At 40.3% G+C, this 17996-nt stretch overlaps 3 protein-coding genes across 4 annotated transcripts; 1 reads left to right on the plus strand and 2 right to left on the minus strand.

The window, feature by feature from the left end:
- Positions 1–289: 289 nt before the first annotated feature.
- LOC126871138 (methionine aminopeptidase 1) lies at positions 290–2935 on the plus strand. Its single transcript, XM_050629606.1, has 6 exons — positions 290–737; positions 1039–1090; positions 1241–1479; positions 1659–1881; positions 1955–2230; positions 2301–2935. Exons 1-6 carry the CDS (start codon positions 627–629, stop codon positions 2531–2533), a joined length of 1134 nt encoding a protein of 377 aa, XP_050485563.1. The 5' UTR covers positions 290–626; the 3' UTR covers positions 2534–2935.
- LOC126871132 (putative uncharacterized protein DDB_G0271606) lies at positions 2742–11305 on the minus strand. 2 transcript variants are annotated; one of them, XM_050629595.1, is made up of 5 exons: positions 8208–11305; positions 5848–6062; positions 5426–5769; positions 4589–5074; positions 2742–4259 (listed from the first exon to the last, which is right to left on the minus strand). In XM_050629595.1, exons 1-5 carry the CDS (start codon positions 8211–8213, stop codon positions 3274–3276), a joined length of 2037 nt encoding a protein of 678 aa, XP_050485552.1. In that variant the 5' UTR covers positions 8214–11305; the 3' UTR covers positions 2742–3273. The 2 variants fall into 2 exon arrangements, with proteins under 2 accessions (XP_050485552.1, XP_050485551.1); XM_050629594.1 differs by lacking the exon at positions 8208–11305 and having other exon boundaries at positions 5848–6228.
- Positions 11306–11426: 121 nt separating this feature from the next.
- Positions 11427–17243, minus strand: LOC126871307 (uncharacterized). The gene is made up of 5 exons (XM_050629944.1): positions 17169–17243; positions 16273–16968; positions 14761–15022; positions 14101–14202; positions 11427–12425 (listed from the first exon to the last, which is right to left on the minus strand). Exons 1-5 carry the CDS (start codon positions 17241–17243, stop codon positions 11701–11703), a joined length of 1860 nt encoding a protein of 619 aa, XP_050485901.1. The 3' UTR covers positions 11427–11700.
- Positions 17244–17996: the final 753 nt, after the last annotated feature.

The following is a 17996-nucleotide window of genomic DNA, read 5'->3' on the forward strand; positions in this document are numbered from 1 at the left end:
GAACAAAACAGGCCGTTCATTTTGCTCAAGTCTCCGTGTTAGTCAGACCAATAACAAAGGGAAACATCAGGTTTCAACGAGTGGAAAAGCCCGCTCATCCATCGCAGGCAAGCATTAAATACAATGACATTATAAGGGATTTCATATTTTATGTTCTAAAATACCGACCACGAAAAAAATCTTTCTTACCATCGACCACATTTGTTTATACATCGACTAAGGTCAGGTCAGAGAGGAAATTTTCTCTCTCCTCAGGTATGTGGTCAGATGACTGTTTTAAAACGTAGAGGGCGTAACAAAACTTTTGCTTTTTTTTGGACGGTCGGTAGTTTAGAACATATAACAAAGTCTTGTAAGATATCAGATCTATTCCGTATCTCAAATGTGATATCACCGAGTCCCATAAGATGCAATGTCTGTGTCTCATCTGTGTCAGAGATCTATGATTTTGACCACAAATAAGCCTCGTTTGTGTTAGAAGCAGTTAGAAGTTTCGTCATCCATGATGAATTAACAAGTAAATCCATCGGTAAAACAGTACAGTACGTCTCGAATTACTTCTTGCCGTTTGTGTCGTATTCGTCGAGTCACGTCACACATAGTTTCCGAAGAAAATTTCAACGAAAATGGCATTCGCTTGTGGTACATGTGAAACACCGGGCTGTAAAACTATAGCCAGCCTCCAATGTCCAACTTGCCTGAAAATTGGGATACAGGGCTCCTATTTCTGTACTCAGGTAAGCACCACCTTATATATTTGAAGGTTAGTTCAAGAGATAAATACCAGGTATTTAAATATACCTCGTATGGTATTAATTAATAATAATTAAGATCATGTACATTTTATTTTTGAAACGACTATAGTATCATTCTTAGTATATAAGTATCGTTGTTAATATATTTTCCTAAGAAAATGAATAAATATCATGTTTTAATGATATACGTTTATAAAAGATCTTTCGAGCGTTTCTCTAGATATTTTTGTTTATTTATTATGATACTTTTTTATCATTTTAGTATGTTCACATTTTGTTGCAGGATTGTTTTAAACGAAGCTGGAAAACACACAAAGTCATTCATCAATTGGCGAGTGAGTTTAGCAATTACCAATTACGTAAAGTGTAGATGTACTAATGCAAGATAAATTTATAATTATAAGCTAGAAAAATGTATATTTTATCAAATATATATACGTATTTAAATGATCGAGTTTAAAGTGAAAAAATACTGTTTCTAATAGAAGGAATAGGTGGAGATAAATCTTCGAACGAGTATAATCCATGGCCTTTCTATCATTATACCGGTAAATTACGTCCTTATAAGAGAGAACCTCGTCGGGAAGTGCCCGAACATATCAAACGTCCAGATTATGCTACACATCCAACTGGTTTGTCCGTAAGCGAGCAATCGGTACGAGGTTCTGCGCAAATAAAAATCCTTGATGACGAGGAAATCGAGGGCATGCGAGTAGCTTGTAAGGTACAACGATTATTAAAAATATTAAAATATCTTTTTTAACACGTTGATTGACGACTACTCCGATTGGAGTGATCGCGTTAATTTTTTATACTTAGAAAATGTTCTTACTAATTTTATACAAACATATTTTTATTTTCTTTTAATGAAGAAGAGAACATAAATGAGAATTACTCCTATAGCTTGGACGAGAAGTCTTGGACGAGGCTGCACGTGCTTGTGATGTAGGTGTTACTACAGCGGAGATAGACAGAGCAGTTCACGAAGCTTGTATCGAAAGAGACTGCTATCCATCTCCGCTGAATTATTATCAATTCCCAGCTAGTTGTTGCACTTCTGTTAACGAAGTGATATGCCATGGTATTCCCGATACTAGGCCGCTTGAAGATGGAGATATTTGCAATGGTATTATAATGATATCTTTTTAAATACGGACTTAATAGAAGCACGATAACATTATAATTCTCGTTTCTTACAGTTGATGTAACTGTATATCATAATGGATTTCATGGTGACTTAAATGAGACGTTTCTAGTCGGTAGTGTAAAACCCGAAGTGAAAAAATTAGTTGAAGTTACGTACGAGTGTTTATCGAAAGCTATAGATATCGTACGACCTGGTGAAAAGTATAGGGAAATTGGAAATATTATTCAGAAACATGCACAAGCGCATGGATTCAGCGTAGTACGTAGTTATTGCGGCCATGGAATTCATCGTTTATTCCACACTGCGCCAAGCGTACCTCATTATGCGAGTAAATATCCTGCTTATAATTGACGCTTTAAATCAACTGTTTTAGCTTAACTCGTTTTTGTTTTGTTTAGAAAACAAGGCAGTAGGTGTTATGAAACCGGGACACTGTTTTACTATAGAACCAATGATATCTCAAGGTACATGGAGAGACGAGATGTGGCCTGATACTTGGACAGCAGTTACCGCGGATGGTCAATGGTCAGCACAATTCGAACACACGCTATTAGTTACCGAAACTGGTTGCGACATTCTTACGAAACGACTCACAAATGATGGCAAGCCGTGGTTTATGGATCGATCATAGTAGTATTCTATCGTAAATTACCGCCAGTTTATGTCATCTCAAATTTTGTGAATACGCAATCACTATACTGCTTAAAAAATCTTCGTAATTTTATTCGTGCGAGGTTTGTTTTACTTTCTTCAGGATGGAATGCCCTTCCTCGTAAGTACTGTTAGTATGATAGTATTAATTCCGGTATTTTTTACTGTATGCCTGTTCTATTGGCTAATTTTGTAAAAATGAAAAGACGAGACGAGATGATCGAAAAGATAGAATATCTGTAGATTTTCGTTTGTAACCAAAATGACTCATGTACCATATATTGGATAGATTACCTCAATGATACATATGTACATATATATAAGTGTAATTCAGATTGGTGATGCGCAATAATTGAAATAAAATATTGATTCTTTAAATCAATGGCAATATCTTTTGTCCATTTTTTTACAACGAAGTACGAGTATATCGACAATAAATAACATTAAATAAATTACTATCCTTCACGCGACTGTTTTCAATGTATCGTCGACGAAAATTTAATAAATATTCTAATTATAACCACAAATCGTAATCTCAAAAAAGAAAGTTTCGTCGGCGTACCTTGTAAAAACAGTATAAAATTTCCCTCTTTTTATGAGAAACCCTATTCATTGTCTAAATTACACAGAAATCCCCGTAAAGATAAGTCTGATCGATAAATAGAACTGTAATAAATATTTTCGTCCAACTATATATACAAAATGATTCGCAAGAAAATGTTATACTCCGCTCTTAGGATTCAAACGCGATCCAAATTCAGCGTTCGATCGATCATAAGACGTTCTTCCGTCGAACGACCCGTTTGCCTGCGAATTTCCAGCATCCGCTTCGTCGTTTTCGTACTCGTACTCGACTTCTGTATTTTCTTTCGGTTCGTCGTTCTGTATCTCGGTATTGCTATAATCATTTTCATCCGGCACCATAATTCTCAATGGTCTTTTATTGCTATACGGATTTTGTCGTTGACGTTGCTGTTGTTGTTGCTGTTGTCTGTCGTATTCTTTCTGCCGTTCCTCGTATTGTTGCAGCTGTTGTTCGTGTTCTTTTTGTCGTTGTTTCTGCCGATTCTGAACTCGATCTTGATAATAATTCTGATCATAATGACCGTCGTCGTTGATTTGCTCGTTCGTTTTGTATTCTTCGTTCTTGTGATTAGGAGGCATAGTTTCATCGGTCTGTACATTTTCCTGTTGTTGTTGTTGTTGCTGTTGCTGTTGTTGTTGCTTTCGCAATTGCCCTATCAATTGACTGTTAACGTTTCCAGCAGCTGCCAGAGCTGCTAATTTTTCTGCAGCCTCTCGATTAGGCAGCGTCGTGTAAAATTGCGTGGACATTGCATCGTTGCTAGCCACTTTGTTAAAGTACGTCGTCTGATCCTTTTGATTGTTGGTTTGCTCGTATTCGATGTTATTTTCCAATTGTTCGTTTCCATCGGCGATATAAGCGAGATCCTCGTTCTGTTGCAGGCCAGCGTTCTCTTCCTCGTTCAGAGGTGACTCCGGTTCTACGTTGTAATTCGTATTGACCCTGCCAGCAGCGTAATCTTGGTTGAATAAGACCTGCTGTTGTTGTTGCTCCTTGTTATCTTGCTCGTCGTAATTGAACGATTGCATCTGGGGCTGCGAGAAACCAGTTACGCCGGTAGGCTGGAAGAATTGACCGAGTTGCTGCTGAAGTATGTGTTGCTGAAGTTGTGGCTGTTGACCTGGAATCACCATCGTTTCGATTTATCTTGTTATCTGAACGATGCGCTTCGGCCAAATCGATGTACGATATAGATAAACGATAGCGCATGCGATCTGTCAGATTTTCTATTTCTCTTTACTATACCATTTCTCGCGTTTTGAAAAAGAAGAGGCCACTTTCTCCAACGTATTCTAATTTAATTTGCGGTAACGCAAGATTTATGTTAACGATACGTAAAACCTTTATTTCTCCATTTAATCGCAACGAAGAGGAAAAGAAACAAGATTTACTGGACTTTGGACTGTAAAAGTGACGCTAAAAAAGAGATATCGTGGATGAGAATCATACCTGTTTGATACTGCTCTGACATTTTTTGGGGAAAGCTGTTTAGAAGGTCGTAAAGTTGAGTGGCTGAGAGCGGAGGACCAGCTGGTGCCGGATGACCAACGTGTAGATCAGGAATTTGTTGATTTATGATGTAAGGAGTCTGAGCAGCGGTACCAGGGAAACCAACGTGAAGAGAACTGTGAAGATTCGTTTGCATAGGTAAGTTGGGCTGTCCGAGTTGAATGTTCGTTCCGATAAGACCTATATTCGAAGCTGGATGATTATTCAAGTAAACATCGTTCGTTTGTAAGTCAGGATTCACTAATGTCGAAAGTGTTGCAAATTCCGGGGGCAAGAACGTTGGCAGAACAGTTTGATACTCTTTCTGATTGATATCGTTACTTTCGGTCACTTCGTACTGGTGTTGCACCGGTGTCGGACTGGTTACAGTCTTCTGGGGTGTCAAACTCGTGATGGTCGCAAGATCGAAATTAGGCAACAAGGAACCTACGAAGAGAACACGATTGAAAAAGAAAAAGTTAGAAGAGATAAAAATACATTTTTCAGACAGACTTCGATATTATTTAACGCTATTTAAATACGATATTTAATGCTAGAATTTCAATCCACTCGTAGTGCGTAAACTTGGAAAAATACTATGCATCGATAACAATTAACGTATACGTATATCGTGTATACTACGATCGTGTTTCTTTTTCGATAAAGACTAATCAATATCGTTTCTAGTAATCGACAAAATGAAAAATCTTAGATCCGTTCGTTTTGCCAAGCGTTTGGTTAGCGGATTTCCATTGTTTAACTGCTAAAACATTGAAGCTGAAAATAACGTAAACCAACCGTGTGGATTAACTTTGTAGGTAGGATCGGTTGGCTGTTGACGTCGAGACGTCTCGTCTGCGTTCGCTTCGTTATTGAAAGGCTTGTCCATGGGACTGAGATTCGGCGCAGGAATTGTATGAATCGGTCCTTTGTCGTCGTCGATGCCACCCCTGTGTGTCGGTGGTAGAACAGCAGCTTCCGGCCTGTATTCCGGACTATATTCCGGCATTTTGTTCACGGCATGGAACTCCTTAACAGGTGGACGTTGCGGAAGAACCGCGTGATTATTTAGAGGAGCTCTTATCGGCATTTGATTCTTCCAAATGGTTGGTGGCACGTTGAACATCGGTGGTCTGCGAATTCTTGAATAAAAGAACAAATCGGAAAAAAGTCACGTTCGATGAAGTAACCAGGTGTTCGATGAAATTTCCGACATTCACCTATAATTAGGCGGTTTCTGGGACATTCGTTTGGGCGGGAAGTTTCCATTTATGTGCATCGTGTTGCCCACGGAGATTCTATGGGCGATCGGCCATGATTTCTTGAACATCAGTTTAGGAGGCTGCGGAGGCGATAACTGGGGCCTTCTGATCTTGTACCTGGCCTCGACAAGGCAGACACACACGACCAACAAACAGCACAGCCAATTCGTCGTCTGGAATTTGGTTAACAGAGCGCGCCCGTTATATGTATTCCATGGGAAACAAAAAATTGGCAGTCGACCAGTTGTCATCGTAAAAGGTAAGTGGGTCTTCTTCTCTTATCAATATTTATCATCTATATCCTCTATTCTACGGAGGTTTTTTCGTTAAAGAAATTCAACGTTCCATTTAATTTTCATGTACGTTGGTCATATGGATCTTTGCAGTTTCACTAAAGTTTCAAGATATTATTTTTTGAGAATTTATTAGGATCGGGAAAGCGGACGCGTTAAAACCGGAAGTCCAGGCCACTCTTACGGTATTCGCATATCAACACGTGCACTTAGTTTCATTCTTCGCGGTTATGGTACGGGTAGAGTCAACGCGTGCGATGTAATACGAGCCAGTGATCCTCAAATATTCTTCGATAAAAGACGACAAGATTTCTTCGTTTTCTTGAATTACCAGATATATTAGAGCGAGCGATTAGCATGTCGTTAAAACGAATCTAATACAGCAACGGCAATATGAAAAGTAATTTAAGCAGGTTCGATTCGACGTCAATCGGAGCTACGGCGAGAAAGGAAATCGCGTGTTTCGATTACTATTCCACGGCGATAAAATTGAATCGTTCGCTGAAATACGTTTTAAAGCAAGTGCTTTGGTATTCAACGCCAGCCGCTCAACTTGTTACGTCGAGCGTCGATTTGAACGGTCGTAACAATGACCGTGACAATGGTATCGTTAACCGATTACATCTATAGTTTGAGAGACGCTGGCACCGGCAATGAAACCGAAGAGAGAAGTGCCGCGAGTTGTTAGCGGACAAAGTGGGACGGTGTGCCACATCGACGTAGGAAAAGCGAGGGTAGTAAGAAGCTAAGAGAGCAGCGAGGTCGAAAAGAAAATAGCCGAGCATGGAAACGACGATGGTCCGGCTCGAATGGATTAAGAACGACGATGGTGGATGCAACCTGTTGCGTCGCGGCGATTATACTTCGTTTTCGCTCGACTCGCGTTTCCGTTTGGTAATTTCGTTTGCCAAGCGCGCGTTATCGACGATGGAAGAAGATTCCGCGTGAAAGGTTGAACACTCCTGTCTTTGTTCTTAACATCTGATTTACAACGTTACAACCGATAAATAGGAATCCACGAAGTAGTTTAATTCGGCGAATGATCGACGATACTTCTGACAGGATATCGCGATGAAATAAAAATTGAGAGAGCTTAATTTTACACGCATCGATAATATTTAGAACGTCCGTGATTGGCTCGTAGTTTTTGTATAATTAGACGTCTTCCATATCTCGCGGTACTTTTTCAAAAGGAGAGGAGGGAAACGTTTTCTCGAAGATGAAGGAAGAAACGTATGGCTATTTCCCGTTAATGATAATAATCAGACATCGACCGAGTATCCTTTTTTTGTCATATAACGGAACTAGTTTCTACGTTGGGTAGACAGGCCTATTAACTTGATTTTTCAATCGTAGCGTAGTTACAAGCGCATACCTGTATATTCGTGCATCGTAATACAATGTGAAGGATACCGTGACATAACTAATGCTAGTGAAATTGGCAAAATTGTATAGCAATGGGAAGAGTTCTAGTTAATCGAAGAAAATTAATTCGCCTGTACGAAGGAAAATTGTTAAAGTGAATTATACGCTGATATACGTTCCGCGAATAAGAGATTATTCGACTACAGAATTCGTACGTATAAAATACTCGTGTCTTATTTAATTACTATACTAGAGAATTATTTATTTTAACGTTAGAAGATTTTTAGAATTATTTCATTGTTTCATAGCTCGCGTTTCTTACAAATTCGAACAATATAATACACAAAGTTCATTTTTACAAAAGTTTCCATGCGAAAGTTAGGATAATCGTTAAGAAGAGTCTAATGTATATTTTTGTAATTTCAATCACAATCAGAAATGTCGATAAATCTCTTGAATTACAGACGATTCGATGTACGCGTAAACCACGCTCGACTTCGACCAAAGGAAGTTACGTTGTTTTCGACGAAACCATCGAATCGTGCGAAATCGCTGTGTAGATATTGTTGCTGTTAATCCGAAGATGAAGTTTCTTCAAGAACGAGTTACTAGAGAAAATATTGGTAAACAATAACGATGCTAAAAATCCTGACGTCTTACCTTCATTGTTTCGCCTTCCGAGCAAGAAGTTCCTCGAACGAAGAAATGGCAATTTTCAGATTTATCACCTGCGCAACTTGGCGTTCTCACTGGAAGGAAAAGACGGGAAAACGATAAAAAATATGAAAAGAATATGCCGGAAGTTACGGCCACAAATAATCGAACACGAGTTAACGCGCGCGATGATTGGACATTGAGGGAGCACTGTGTGTTCTGCACGCAATTAGGTCATTGTCCTTCATTTATACTCGCAACCGGCGAACGTATCATCGAAGGCCGAAACGCTGTGCCTCCTACCTTACTCTGACGGATAACAGCTGCTTCGAAATGCGGAACGTAACCGGGAAAAGTCATGGGTTCCACGAAATTCACAAGAATTCCCAATTCTGCGTTTGTTCGTTCTGCATGTGCAACGGAAGCGCGTTAAGCGAATGTCAGTTAATCGTATCACGTAAGTAAATATCTATAATCGTTCCTACAACGTTTCTCCAATTAACCGAGTCTACGATTGTGTTAAAGTAACGAAAACATCGTGAATATTTTACATTTTAATCCTTTTGAATTTTCTAATGGAAATTATTTCCTGTATTGCTCGTGTTTCACTTAACCGTTCTTCGACTCTGCTCGTTTCTAGATCTTCGTAGACCGTACGCTTCGATTCTGCAAAACTTTCCCGAATTAAATAATTCATGCTTCAGCCACCTGTTCTTCTCTGAAACTCTGACATTTTCGATAGATTTCTCGCTCTCTTTCATCTTACGTTCCTTTCTCCCGTGTTTCTTCCTACTAAACTAAAGCGATACGCTCAACGTCAACGTCTCTCCGAAACGGTACTTCGTTGGAGCCGCTTTTAGAAAAGAAAAAAAGAAGAAAATGAGCATACCGAACGGTGGATCTTCGTCTCCGCCGATCAATTTCCAACAATAGTTTGTTAAACATTGACGTTCCTACAGATAGCTGGAATTGCACGCTCGTTTCGATCATTTGTCAGGTATGTGTTTAAACGTTTACACAGAGAACGAGATGGAACGTTTCAATGGCAGATTGTATTTTATTAAATGCACTACGATGGATGGAAGAAGAATTCGATGGCAGGAAAGTCGATTTACGAGTGTACCAGGGGCCCTTTGCCAGTCGGCAGATGGGCAGAGTGATCGAAGACCGGTTAAACGCCGTTTCTCTCCATATCCTGCTACTGGATTCCCTCGTGAGGATACAGCTGTGTGCGTGGATACGCGCGGACCAACGTGTGTGATCCAGTGACCCACTATATTCATCGGTGCTACGTGAGTTTATGACTAAAATTATGCGACCGTGCCATTCAATCATTTTCACGACCAACTGGAAACTTTTGCATTGCTTTGGGCATTTTCGTGCCATTTCTTTGGTCGCGTAACAACGACGAAGTCGCTGCAAACGGATCTTTCCGTAAAAATCATAAATCTTTGAACTTGTGGCATTTCCATATTTTTTTGTTAATACTTCGGTTCTGTTTCACGTGATCGTTTCTTCTTTTCTTTTTTCGTTTTCTTCTCTGTATTTATTTTTGAAATCATAGAAACATAATGCGAAGATATCCCGTTCCTCGATGTGATTTATCGATAATGAAAAAATATGTTAGGCAATTTCGTGTGTTTTGTCAGTTGAGCGAGCGATCGGAATAAAAACGTAACAGGCATTGACGTTTTATAGCGATGTTTCAGCCGTTCGATATCTTTCAGCAATGTATTTGGAAAGAGCTGGTGTTATTCAGGATTGAAGGTTCATTGCACTCGATAGGAAGCATTGATGAAAGGAGATCGAGGCTGGATGTTGGTTCAGACGTTTTATTTCCTGATTGTCGTTCGTTGCTCCTCGTATTCGTTTGCACGTGATAATGTGAGAATAAAGTAACGCACCTTCCAACACAGTATCGGTACGTATCGATTAATCATAAGAATAATGTTTCTTTTAATAAACAAATATTACGAATGAAATTGAAGTTAGTTTATTAAATTACCAACGATAACAATAGCGAATAATAAAAATCGAAGGATAACAATAACAACAAATATTTATTCAAACTCGATGGTTCACTTGCGAAACTGTATATACACCATAAAAGACTAATTAAAACAAGGCCAAGTCGTAGAGAGCGTAATAAAAATACTACGATGCCTATAATTACTAATTCTAACGAGTGTTAGGAGAAAAGGAAGGGAGAATAAAATAGTTAATCGTATTATTATGGCCTCCTTCGCTGCATGAAAATCGGCATCAGCGTTACCCGAGCTACATTTGCATTTATACGCATAATGAATCGTTATAAACTTTCATACAGCACGCTCGCCTTCTTAACGATCGGCAATCGACGAAAACCAGATGCAACAGTCGTATTTATCACGGCGATCATGCGAAAAGAGCGAACATCGTACGGCTCATTGCCGATTCAACGCGTATCACAAGATAAAATCAACTACAAAGTACGTTAGCTCGACTGTTGTCCATAATTGTCCCACGTTCGCCGTTCCCTCATTTGCATGTCGGACAGCTTTCTTTTTTCTACGATGATTCCGTGAGGATTCGTCTTCGAATAACTTCGATCGAATCCATGAAATTTCTAGGTTTTCTTTTACGACGATAACGAGGCGAAAGCCGAAACTCGGACGAACACGCTCACACACGTACGCATACATATTCGTATGTAGGTAAATTGTCTCTAGCTAACATTCCTCCTTCCTGGATCGGTCCTTCGGGAACAATTTTACGAATTTCCCTCGGCGATATTACGTACACCGAATTTCCTTGCACTCGCTATAGTTTTCAATCCCAACGCGAATGCCTGGCTTCTTTAGCATCTGTGATATCTTTCGAATCCATCGACGACCGGGTAGTACGAATAGGAGTAGACCACTGTAACAGAAAGTATCGGAAGGGAATTATAATTATATTTGCAAATTATAAAATATAAGAATAGTGTGCATCTGACTGTAGAAGGCGAACTGGAGAAAAAGCGATAGAACTATTCAGGATGGCACAAGAGCCAGGTTCTCTGGATGCTGAGTATCGTATCACGCTGAGCTTGCGTAGGTCCGAGTAACGAAATGCGGAGTAGAATATGGACGATAAGGTAGACTATAGGTGAGGCAAGATACACGTAGTTCGCGTCCAATTAGCTACTATACTTACAGCTGCTATTCATGACAGTAATCGAATCTTTGCCTGGTGTATGTTCTTAGATATATCAGGAATTAAACAGGACACAGAAGACGTGGCGAAGTCTCGATAAGTCGCGAAAGAAAATTAGAAAGATCACCACGCCTACGATCGAACGACTGAGAACTCGCAGACTCCGGTCTCTCGTCAGCTGCTGCGACCCGGCACGAACAATCTCAGCAACGTCAGATCCTGGTGAGATGGCTTCGCGTGAAACTTCGCGTGCCCAGTAAACACACGATGGAGGATATTCACGAGGTATAACGCGATTCCAATTACCTGCGACTATTCTTCGGCTCTAGCCTCGTTGCAGTCTCATACGTTGCGCGATCTCGCTGACGGACCTTCTCCTCTGCGAGCTGCTTCTTCTTCGATACAAGCCATGAAGATTGAAATTAGCGTACGGCTGAAGCAATCCCTGATTTTGCCAATACGGCGACGAGACACGCGGATTCCACAGTGGTATCTTCAATGGTCCTTGCAGCGGATAAGAGTACGGCAGCAATGGCAAATTCTGCAAGTTCGTATGCGGCTGCAACTTGGGCAACTCCGCGGATATTTTAATCGACTCTATTTTCTGTGGGTCTGTGTCGATCGACAAGCTCGAGTACACGGACAGATCGTTGCCGTTGTTCGTACCTCCGTTTAAAATCTGCAAGTTGCCTTTATCTGGAAGAGAGTATTGAATGTGTATCGGTGGATATTCGACGCTCTGTTGAATAGACAGCGGACCAGAAGCGAGAGAAGCGTAGTCGAGTCCTTTAACGTGATCGTAGCCGGACAACGGCGGTACTGAATTTGAATTCACGTTGTGATCGTGTTGATTAAAATTTTGATAGCTGTTTGCATTTCCTAACACGGTGTTTTCGATGTCTTCGTGGGGCAGTTCCGGTGGTGGGCCGTAGTAATTGTCCTCCGAGTGTGCTACCGCAGGTTTTTCGGCGTCCACGTCCACTGTGTGGTGATCGTAACCGTAATCGTCCGGTTTCGTTGGTTTCACGATTAGAAGGCCCGCCTGGGCAACTGTAAATGTAACGTCTGTCAGTCTTGTCTGAACGATAATCCTTCGTTTCATGAAGTTATGATAAATTCGTTAGATTCTTATCGACAAACCGTCGAATATTAGATACGCTCAACCACATTCCATTGTATTAATAATCGCTACTTTTAAGCGTTAACAAGTACCTTTTCTTTTATCGATAAACGTTCGTTTTCTTTTAATCGAAGTTCATGAAACGAAAAGTTAATCCGTTTAGTTGTTACCATGTAGCCGATCGTATGTACAAGTGTATTAGTAGGCACACTTTCTGTACAACTTTATCGATTTATAGGCTCGATCATTTTGTAATAAATCATTCTATCGACGTATTAAATCGTCAGTCAACGAATAAATTCGCAAATCTCGATTAGTCCTGCGACGTTACACCTACATACAATCCTGCTAGTTACACACACACACACACACACACACGGTAGAACAGCCTAACCATGAAAAGCATAATTTTGCTCGCATGACATCATGACACTTGAAATAAAGTCCAGATATGCCAGATAGTTTTGGTCTTCCCATGCTAGAAAATGACTAGAAAGCGTAAATTACAAAGAGCTAGCACCGTTTAGAAATGGATGAAACAGAAACCGGTGAGAATACAGTACCCTATTATAATATTCCAGGATTAATACAACTTGTTTAAATACAAACTGGCAAACCTGTTTCGCACAAGCATCCTATCGAAAGGATCGATGATCTTGTTGGGAGAAAGTCGTGTTAACGGTGTGGTATATCGAAAGGTTCAGAGCGAAAGTAGATTAACTTGGAATTTTGAAGATCACCGAAGAAAGAATCGTTCTCACGGAAGAGGCTAATTATTACGGGTGTCTCAAAGAGACCGTAGTCGTAGAAACGTGACACGTAGTAAAGAAGCGCGTTACGATTGAGGAAGAATTCACAGTGGTGGGACCTGTGTTTAAAGCGCCGAATATGTACAGGGTGTTCCCGATTTAAATGTCAAGCTTTCGCGTATCGATAAACTAGCAAAGAGGAAGCAAAAATACTTTCGTTCTTTCGTTTATTTATTTGTTTATTCGCGTATAATAATTTTGAAACGGGAAACTTCTTCGTTTCTTTGTCGAGATTTTCTCAAAAAAAAAAAAAAAAAAAAAAGGACGGAGCAAAAACGAGCAAGTGTTGAATCGAATCGATGAAATTGAAATTGTGAACACCCTGTATAACGAACGGCTGCGGAATTCAACATACCACTACGGGAATTCTTCCGCAGCCCATCTCTCTTCTTCGCTTTCCTCGTGCTCGTACACGGAGGAAAGTTCCGCAGATTAGGATCTCATTTGAAAGCGAAGATCGCTCTTACTTTCTTTATTCCAAAACGCGTAACAGTGTTCTCCAGAGATTCTACGCCTCTCACCGAATTTTTTTTACAAGCATACAGGAGCACCCTTACATATATAACGTACGCGTGTATATACATGGAGCGCATCATACGTTCGAATCAAGAATATAAGCGCATTTCGAGTTAACGAGTTAACGTTGCTGTGTGGAATCGCAAATTGCATTACGATCAAATGCAATGCCTTTGCAAATGGAACTTTAGAAAAGTAAGAGGCTATTAGCGTATTAGTATCGATGCTGCGGTGTTAATAACGTGTTTCAATGATCGTTATTCACATCGAGAAACCTTACCATCCGAGGATGAGTCATAATTTCCGTTTTCCTGATACTCGTCATGAGGTTCGCCATATTCCTCGATACTGGGCGGTGGTCCGTCGTAACTTTCTTCGTGACCTGTTCCGTTTCATTCCACTTTTAATTTCCAATTATCCTTAAGCTGACGTGTATATCAAATGAAAGTAATTTCACGACTTGTGACAGCGAACTGCTCCGTAAATTATATATACTAGATATACAGGGTGGTTGGTAACTGGTGGTACAAGCGGAAAGGGAGTGATTCTACGAAAATATAGAATATAGAAATATAGAATAAAAAATTTTCGTTCGAGGCTTTGTTTTCGAGAAAATCGACTTTGAATTTTCGCCCGGTACGCGCCCACTTTATCGCGTCTCGTTATAACGGATCTCGCTGTAGATCGTTGTCTGGATGGAAAAATTAAGAAAAATTTTTATTCTATATTTTCGACTTCTTTTTTCACGTAGAATCACCCCCTTTCCGCTTGTACCATCAGTTACCAACCACCCTGTATATAATATTATTAAACTATATATCGTAAGTCAGAGACAGACAGAAAATTATTCGTTATCTGTGTGTTATTGATCATCAAGTTACCAATACGAGAATGTTACACGTTAAGCGATGAGAGTTGAAATTAGAGAAACACTCACCACCTTCCGGAGGATGATCGTACAAGTATGCGGGATGAGGCTGAGGAGGATGCACGGCGCTCTTGACGATATTACGACCCAAGGTCGTGATAGCATCCCCGGTTTTAGTGATAATTTTGCTCTTGGCCGCGACAAGGTAAGCGCCCCCTTTCAGTAGCTGACCTTTCAAAGCAATCACACCGCCACTTACGGCTTTTACGGCTTGCATTAACGTGGTAATGATCGCCTTTTTGAAGTCCCACATGTCGAACGCCTTATCGTTGTACTATCATAGAAAAATTCCATTAACAAGGCACGTGTTGCGCAAATTAATCTGTACTTTATTGAGTATTATATATTGCACGATACAGCTGGGATTATTATAAGAATGCCTCTATATTAATATTAATATAAGAACTATAACTAACGCGAACTATCTGTGTCACATTTTTCATACAACCGGTGTTCCTTGTTCCATGTTCTATTTAATATATAAAAAATGCGCGCTGCAACATTTTCAAATTACAATTCGACGTTCTTTGGAGATTCGGACGATTTCCTTAATCGTTGCTTCTACGTTGCAAATCAAACTCAATCACGACAGGTTCGAACGATCGGCGATGACATGTTACGGTCGACCTGTTTCACTCAACGTCGATTACACGAACATCGTAATTTCACGATGGAAATTGCAAATTTCTACGCGGCTTGGTACTCGCGAATCGACTAATTGTGAAATGGTGTTGCGCTCGTTTGTAACAAACTTTTGTAGATCGTATAAAAAGAATGAAAGTTTCGCGATACCCATTATATACTCGGAAGAATTTCATTCGACAACGATTCGTAATTGACACGTTTCCTATTTCCATCGTGAAATTCTTTCAGCGTGAAATATTTTCTACGATTAGCTAAGGGGAGTGCTAAGACAAGAGCCAGCTAAAGATTTCCCTCCTTAATTGCAACCTGAACGACCCACATAATGATTCCTTTTTCGTGCAGCTAATGTACCGATATAATCGTTTGTACTAATGTTTCTACATCTGTCATTCTATTCTACTTCGTTTTCGCCAAAAAACGACTGAGCGTTCGATCATAGCTCACGGGTTCGTTTAAAGAAAGCTCCATAGAATTCGGAATTTCTTTCCTTCTTTTTTTCGTCGAATCAAACCGTTGTCATATCGAAACACAAACGAACTTTCTACGCAGATGAATTCACTTTCACCTGAAGCTAATTACGTAAAATTCGCTATAAAGGCAACGAAGGCCTTCATAATCTCGTTTCCAAATACCAGCATTGCTGATATCCGCTCGTTCCGTTATTTATGCGCATACATCAACTTCCGCCAGCGTGTAATTCGTTTGGAATTTTTCACGAACGAAGCATTTCCTCCGATATAGAACTGAAAACTTCATTTTCATTGCCCGCCAATGTGTGGCAATCGACACCGATCCATCTCATAGAAAATTAATCGCGATCGCGTATCTCAATCGAACCCGCTCGTTTTAATTTTAACTTGCCAATGTCTATATAGTTACCGAGTAAACTTGTCCATATTCTGGTTTCGGCTTTGGTTTATCGTCGCTCGACGACGAACTCGAATGGGCACTCGTCTGGGAACTCTGCGCCGAGATCGAGGAAGATCCTTTCGAAGCGCTGCTGGACGCGCTCACGAGGCCACTGATTATACCTTTGGCTATGCCACCGATCAGGCTGCCAGATCCTTTTAGAATCGATCCAGAATCAGATCCAGACGATTCTGAATTTCCTTCGTCGTGCTCTCCGTATGTATTATGCCCGTATCCTGTGTACTCGTGCGTGTATCCGTCTGGTGGCGATTCGTATCCATCACGGTCGTATATCTCGCTTTTTGATCCTGATCGCTTTATCCTATCTTGCATGAACGCCACGTATTTCTGGTTTGCCAGCATCTCGATCATAGCTCGATTCCCGCCAACTCGATCTATCACGTCTCTCTGTAGATTTTCTGGAAGAAGTCGATAGATCTCCAAGATTTGTTGGTCGCTGAGTTTGTTAATTGCCGGATCGTTGGCCGCATTTTCCAGCATCTGCCACTGTTCGTCCATTGTCCCTTGGTCCGTCGATGTTCTTCGATAGGGGGCTAATCGCTCGAGCTGCGCTGATGCACGTGCTCGCAACGATTTTTCGTTCGAGGCTGTGCTTTCCGATAGAACGACGACGATCGAACAGCCGAGAGTGAACAGCCACAGTAACTGAAATTCATTGGAACGTGATTATCGATATTGTTTTATCGTTTTTAACTCATTCGAAGCCGATGGCCATTCGAGTCGATCGTTTATGCTGATACATCGCCATAAGCATTTGCGCACTACCGTATTTAGGAAACAAGTTTCGAATGAGTTAAAAGACAATTAGAACGCACGAAGGGTATTTAGGATTGCACTTGCTGTACTTGTTCGAGGATATTTCGACGGTATATTGGATCAATGGTATATGCAATGCCTAACAGGGCATCGCAGCGTAACATGTTAGTAAGTTTATAAATCAGTGAAACATGTAGCATTGGAACGTGAATGCGACAAGTAGAGCGGCTCTTGGTGAAAGTCATACGAAGACGCGTGTCTTAGACATATGTATATGTATGTGATTGCAGCGACGATCAACGATCTTGACGGAATTACTGGTTTCGCAAACTGTATCGAGAGAAAAAGAAACTAAGAAATTGACGACGAGTGTTGTCAATCAAATGCATGAAAAACCTCGATACAGATCGAAAGTCGATCTTCGATCGTCTGTCCGTTCCAGAAGTTTCAATCTAAAAGTTCCAATCGAGCTTCGCGCCTCTCGAATTTTTACCAAGTTTCACAGTAATTGTTTTCTTAATAGCCCATGCTCTGATTTTTTAGAAAATGGCCTAAAGATTTTTCAAGAATTTTTCTTTCTTATATTTCGAATAAAATAAGATAAATAGTCCCGTACGATCATAAATTGCAAGCAAAACGAACTCGCGCTCGTTGCAGAGATTCAGTAGAAATCTCCAGCGATCTACATTCCTCATTCGCTTGCGAAAATCGAATAAACAAATGCTCGACTGCTACTTGAAAATAAAAATTCCAGTTTGCAGAATCATTCTCGTCTACGTTCGACTGCACCATCCTTTTCTTCGATAAATAACGTTGCAAGTTTCGCTAAAAGTTGTAGAAACATCGACTCGCGTTTCAAACTCACGTTTCCCTCCGAAATAAATTCTTTAGCCCATTAAGAAGAACCGGTGTTTTGA

The sequence above is a fragment of the Bombus huntii genome, chromosome 11 (genome assembly GCF_024542735.1).
Source record: "Bombus huntii isolate Logan2020A chromosome 11, iyBomHunt1.1, whole genome shotgun sequence".
Taxonomy (NCBI): domain Eukaryota; kingdom Metazoa; phylum Arthropoda; class Insecta; order Hymenoptera; family Apidae; genus Bombus; species Bombus huntii.

Coding starts and splice junctions, on each gene's coding strand:
- LOC126871138 (XM_050629606.1), top strand. CDS start 627: ATGGCATTCGCTTGTGGTACATGTGAAACACCGGGCTGTAAAACTATA. Junction 738..1,038: donor GCTCCTATTTCTGTACTCAG/GTAAGCACCACC, acceptor ATTTTGTTGCAG/GATTGTTTTAAACGAAGCTG. Junction 1,480..1,658: donor GCATGCGAGTAGCTTGTAAG/GTACAACGATTA, acceptor TTACTCCTATAG/CTTGGACGAGAAGTCTTGGA.
- LOC126871132 (XM_050629594.1), bottom strand. CDS start 6,140: ATGACAACTGGTCGACTGCCAATTTTTTGTTTCCCATGGAATACATAT. Junction 5,770..5,847: donor CAGAAACCGCCTAATTATAG/GTGAATGTCGGA, acceptor CTTTTATTCAAG/AATTCGCAGACCACCGATGT. Junction 5,075..5,425: donor CTACAAAGTTAATCCACACG/GTTGGTTTACGT, acceptor TTCTCTTCGTAG/GTTCCTTGTTGCCTAATTTC.
- LOC126871307 (XM_050629944.1), bottom strand. CDS start 17,243: ATGTTACGCTGCGATGCCCTGTTAGGCATTGCATATACCATTGATCCA. Junction 15,023..16,272: donor AATATGGACAAGTTTACTCG/GTAACTATATAG, acceptor TTTCTATGATAG/TACAACGATAAGGCGTTCGA. Junction 14,203..14,760: donor GTACGATCATCCTCCGGAAG/GTGGTGAGTGTT, acceptor GAAACGGAACAG/GTCACGAAGAAAGTTACGAC.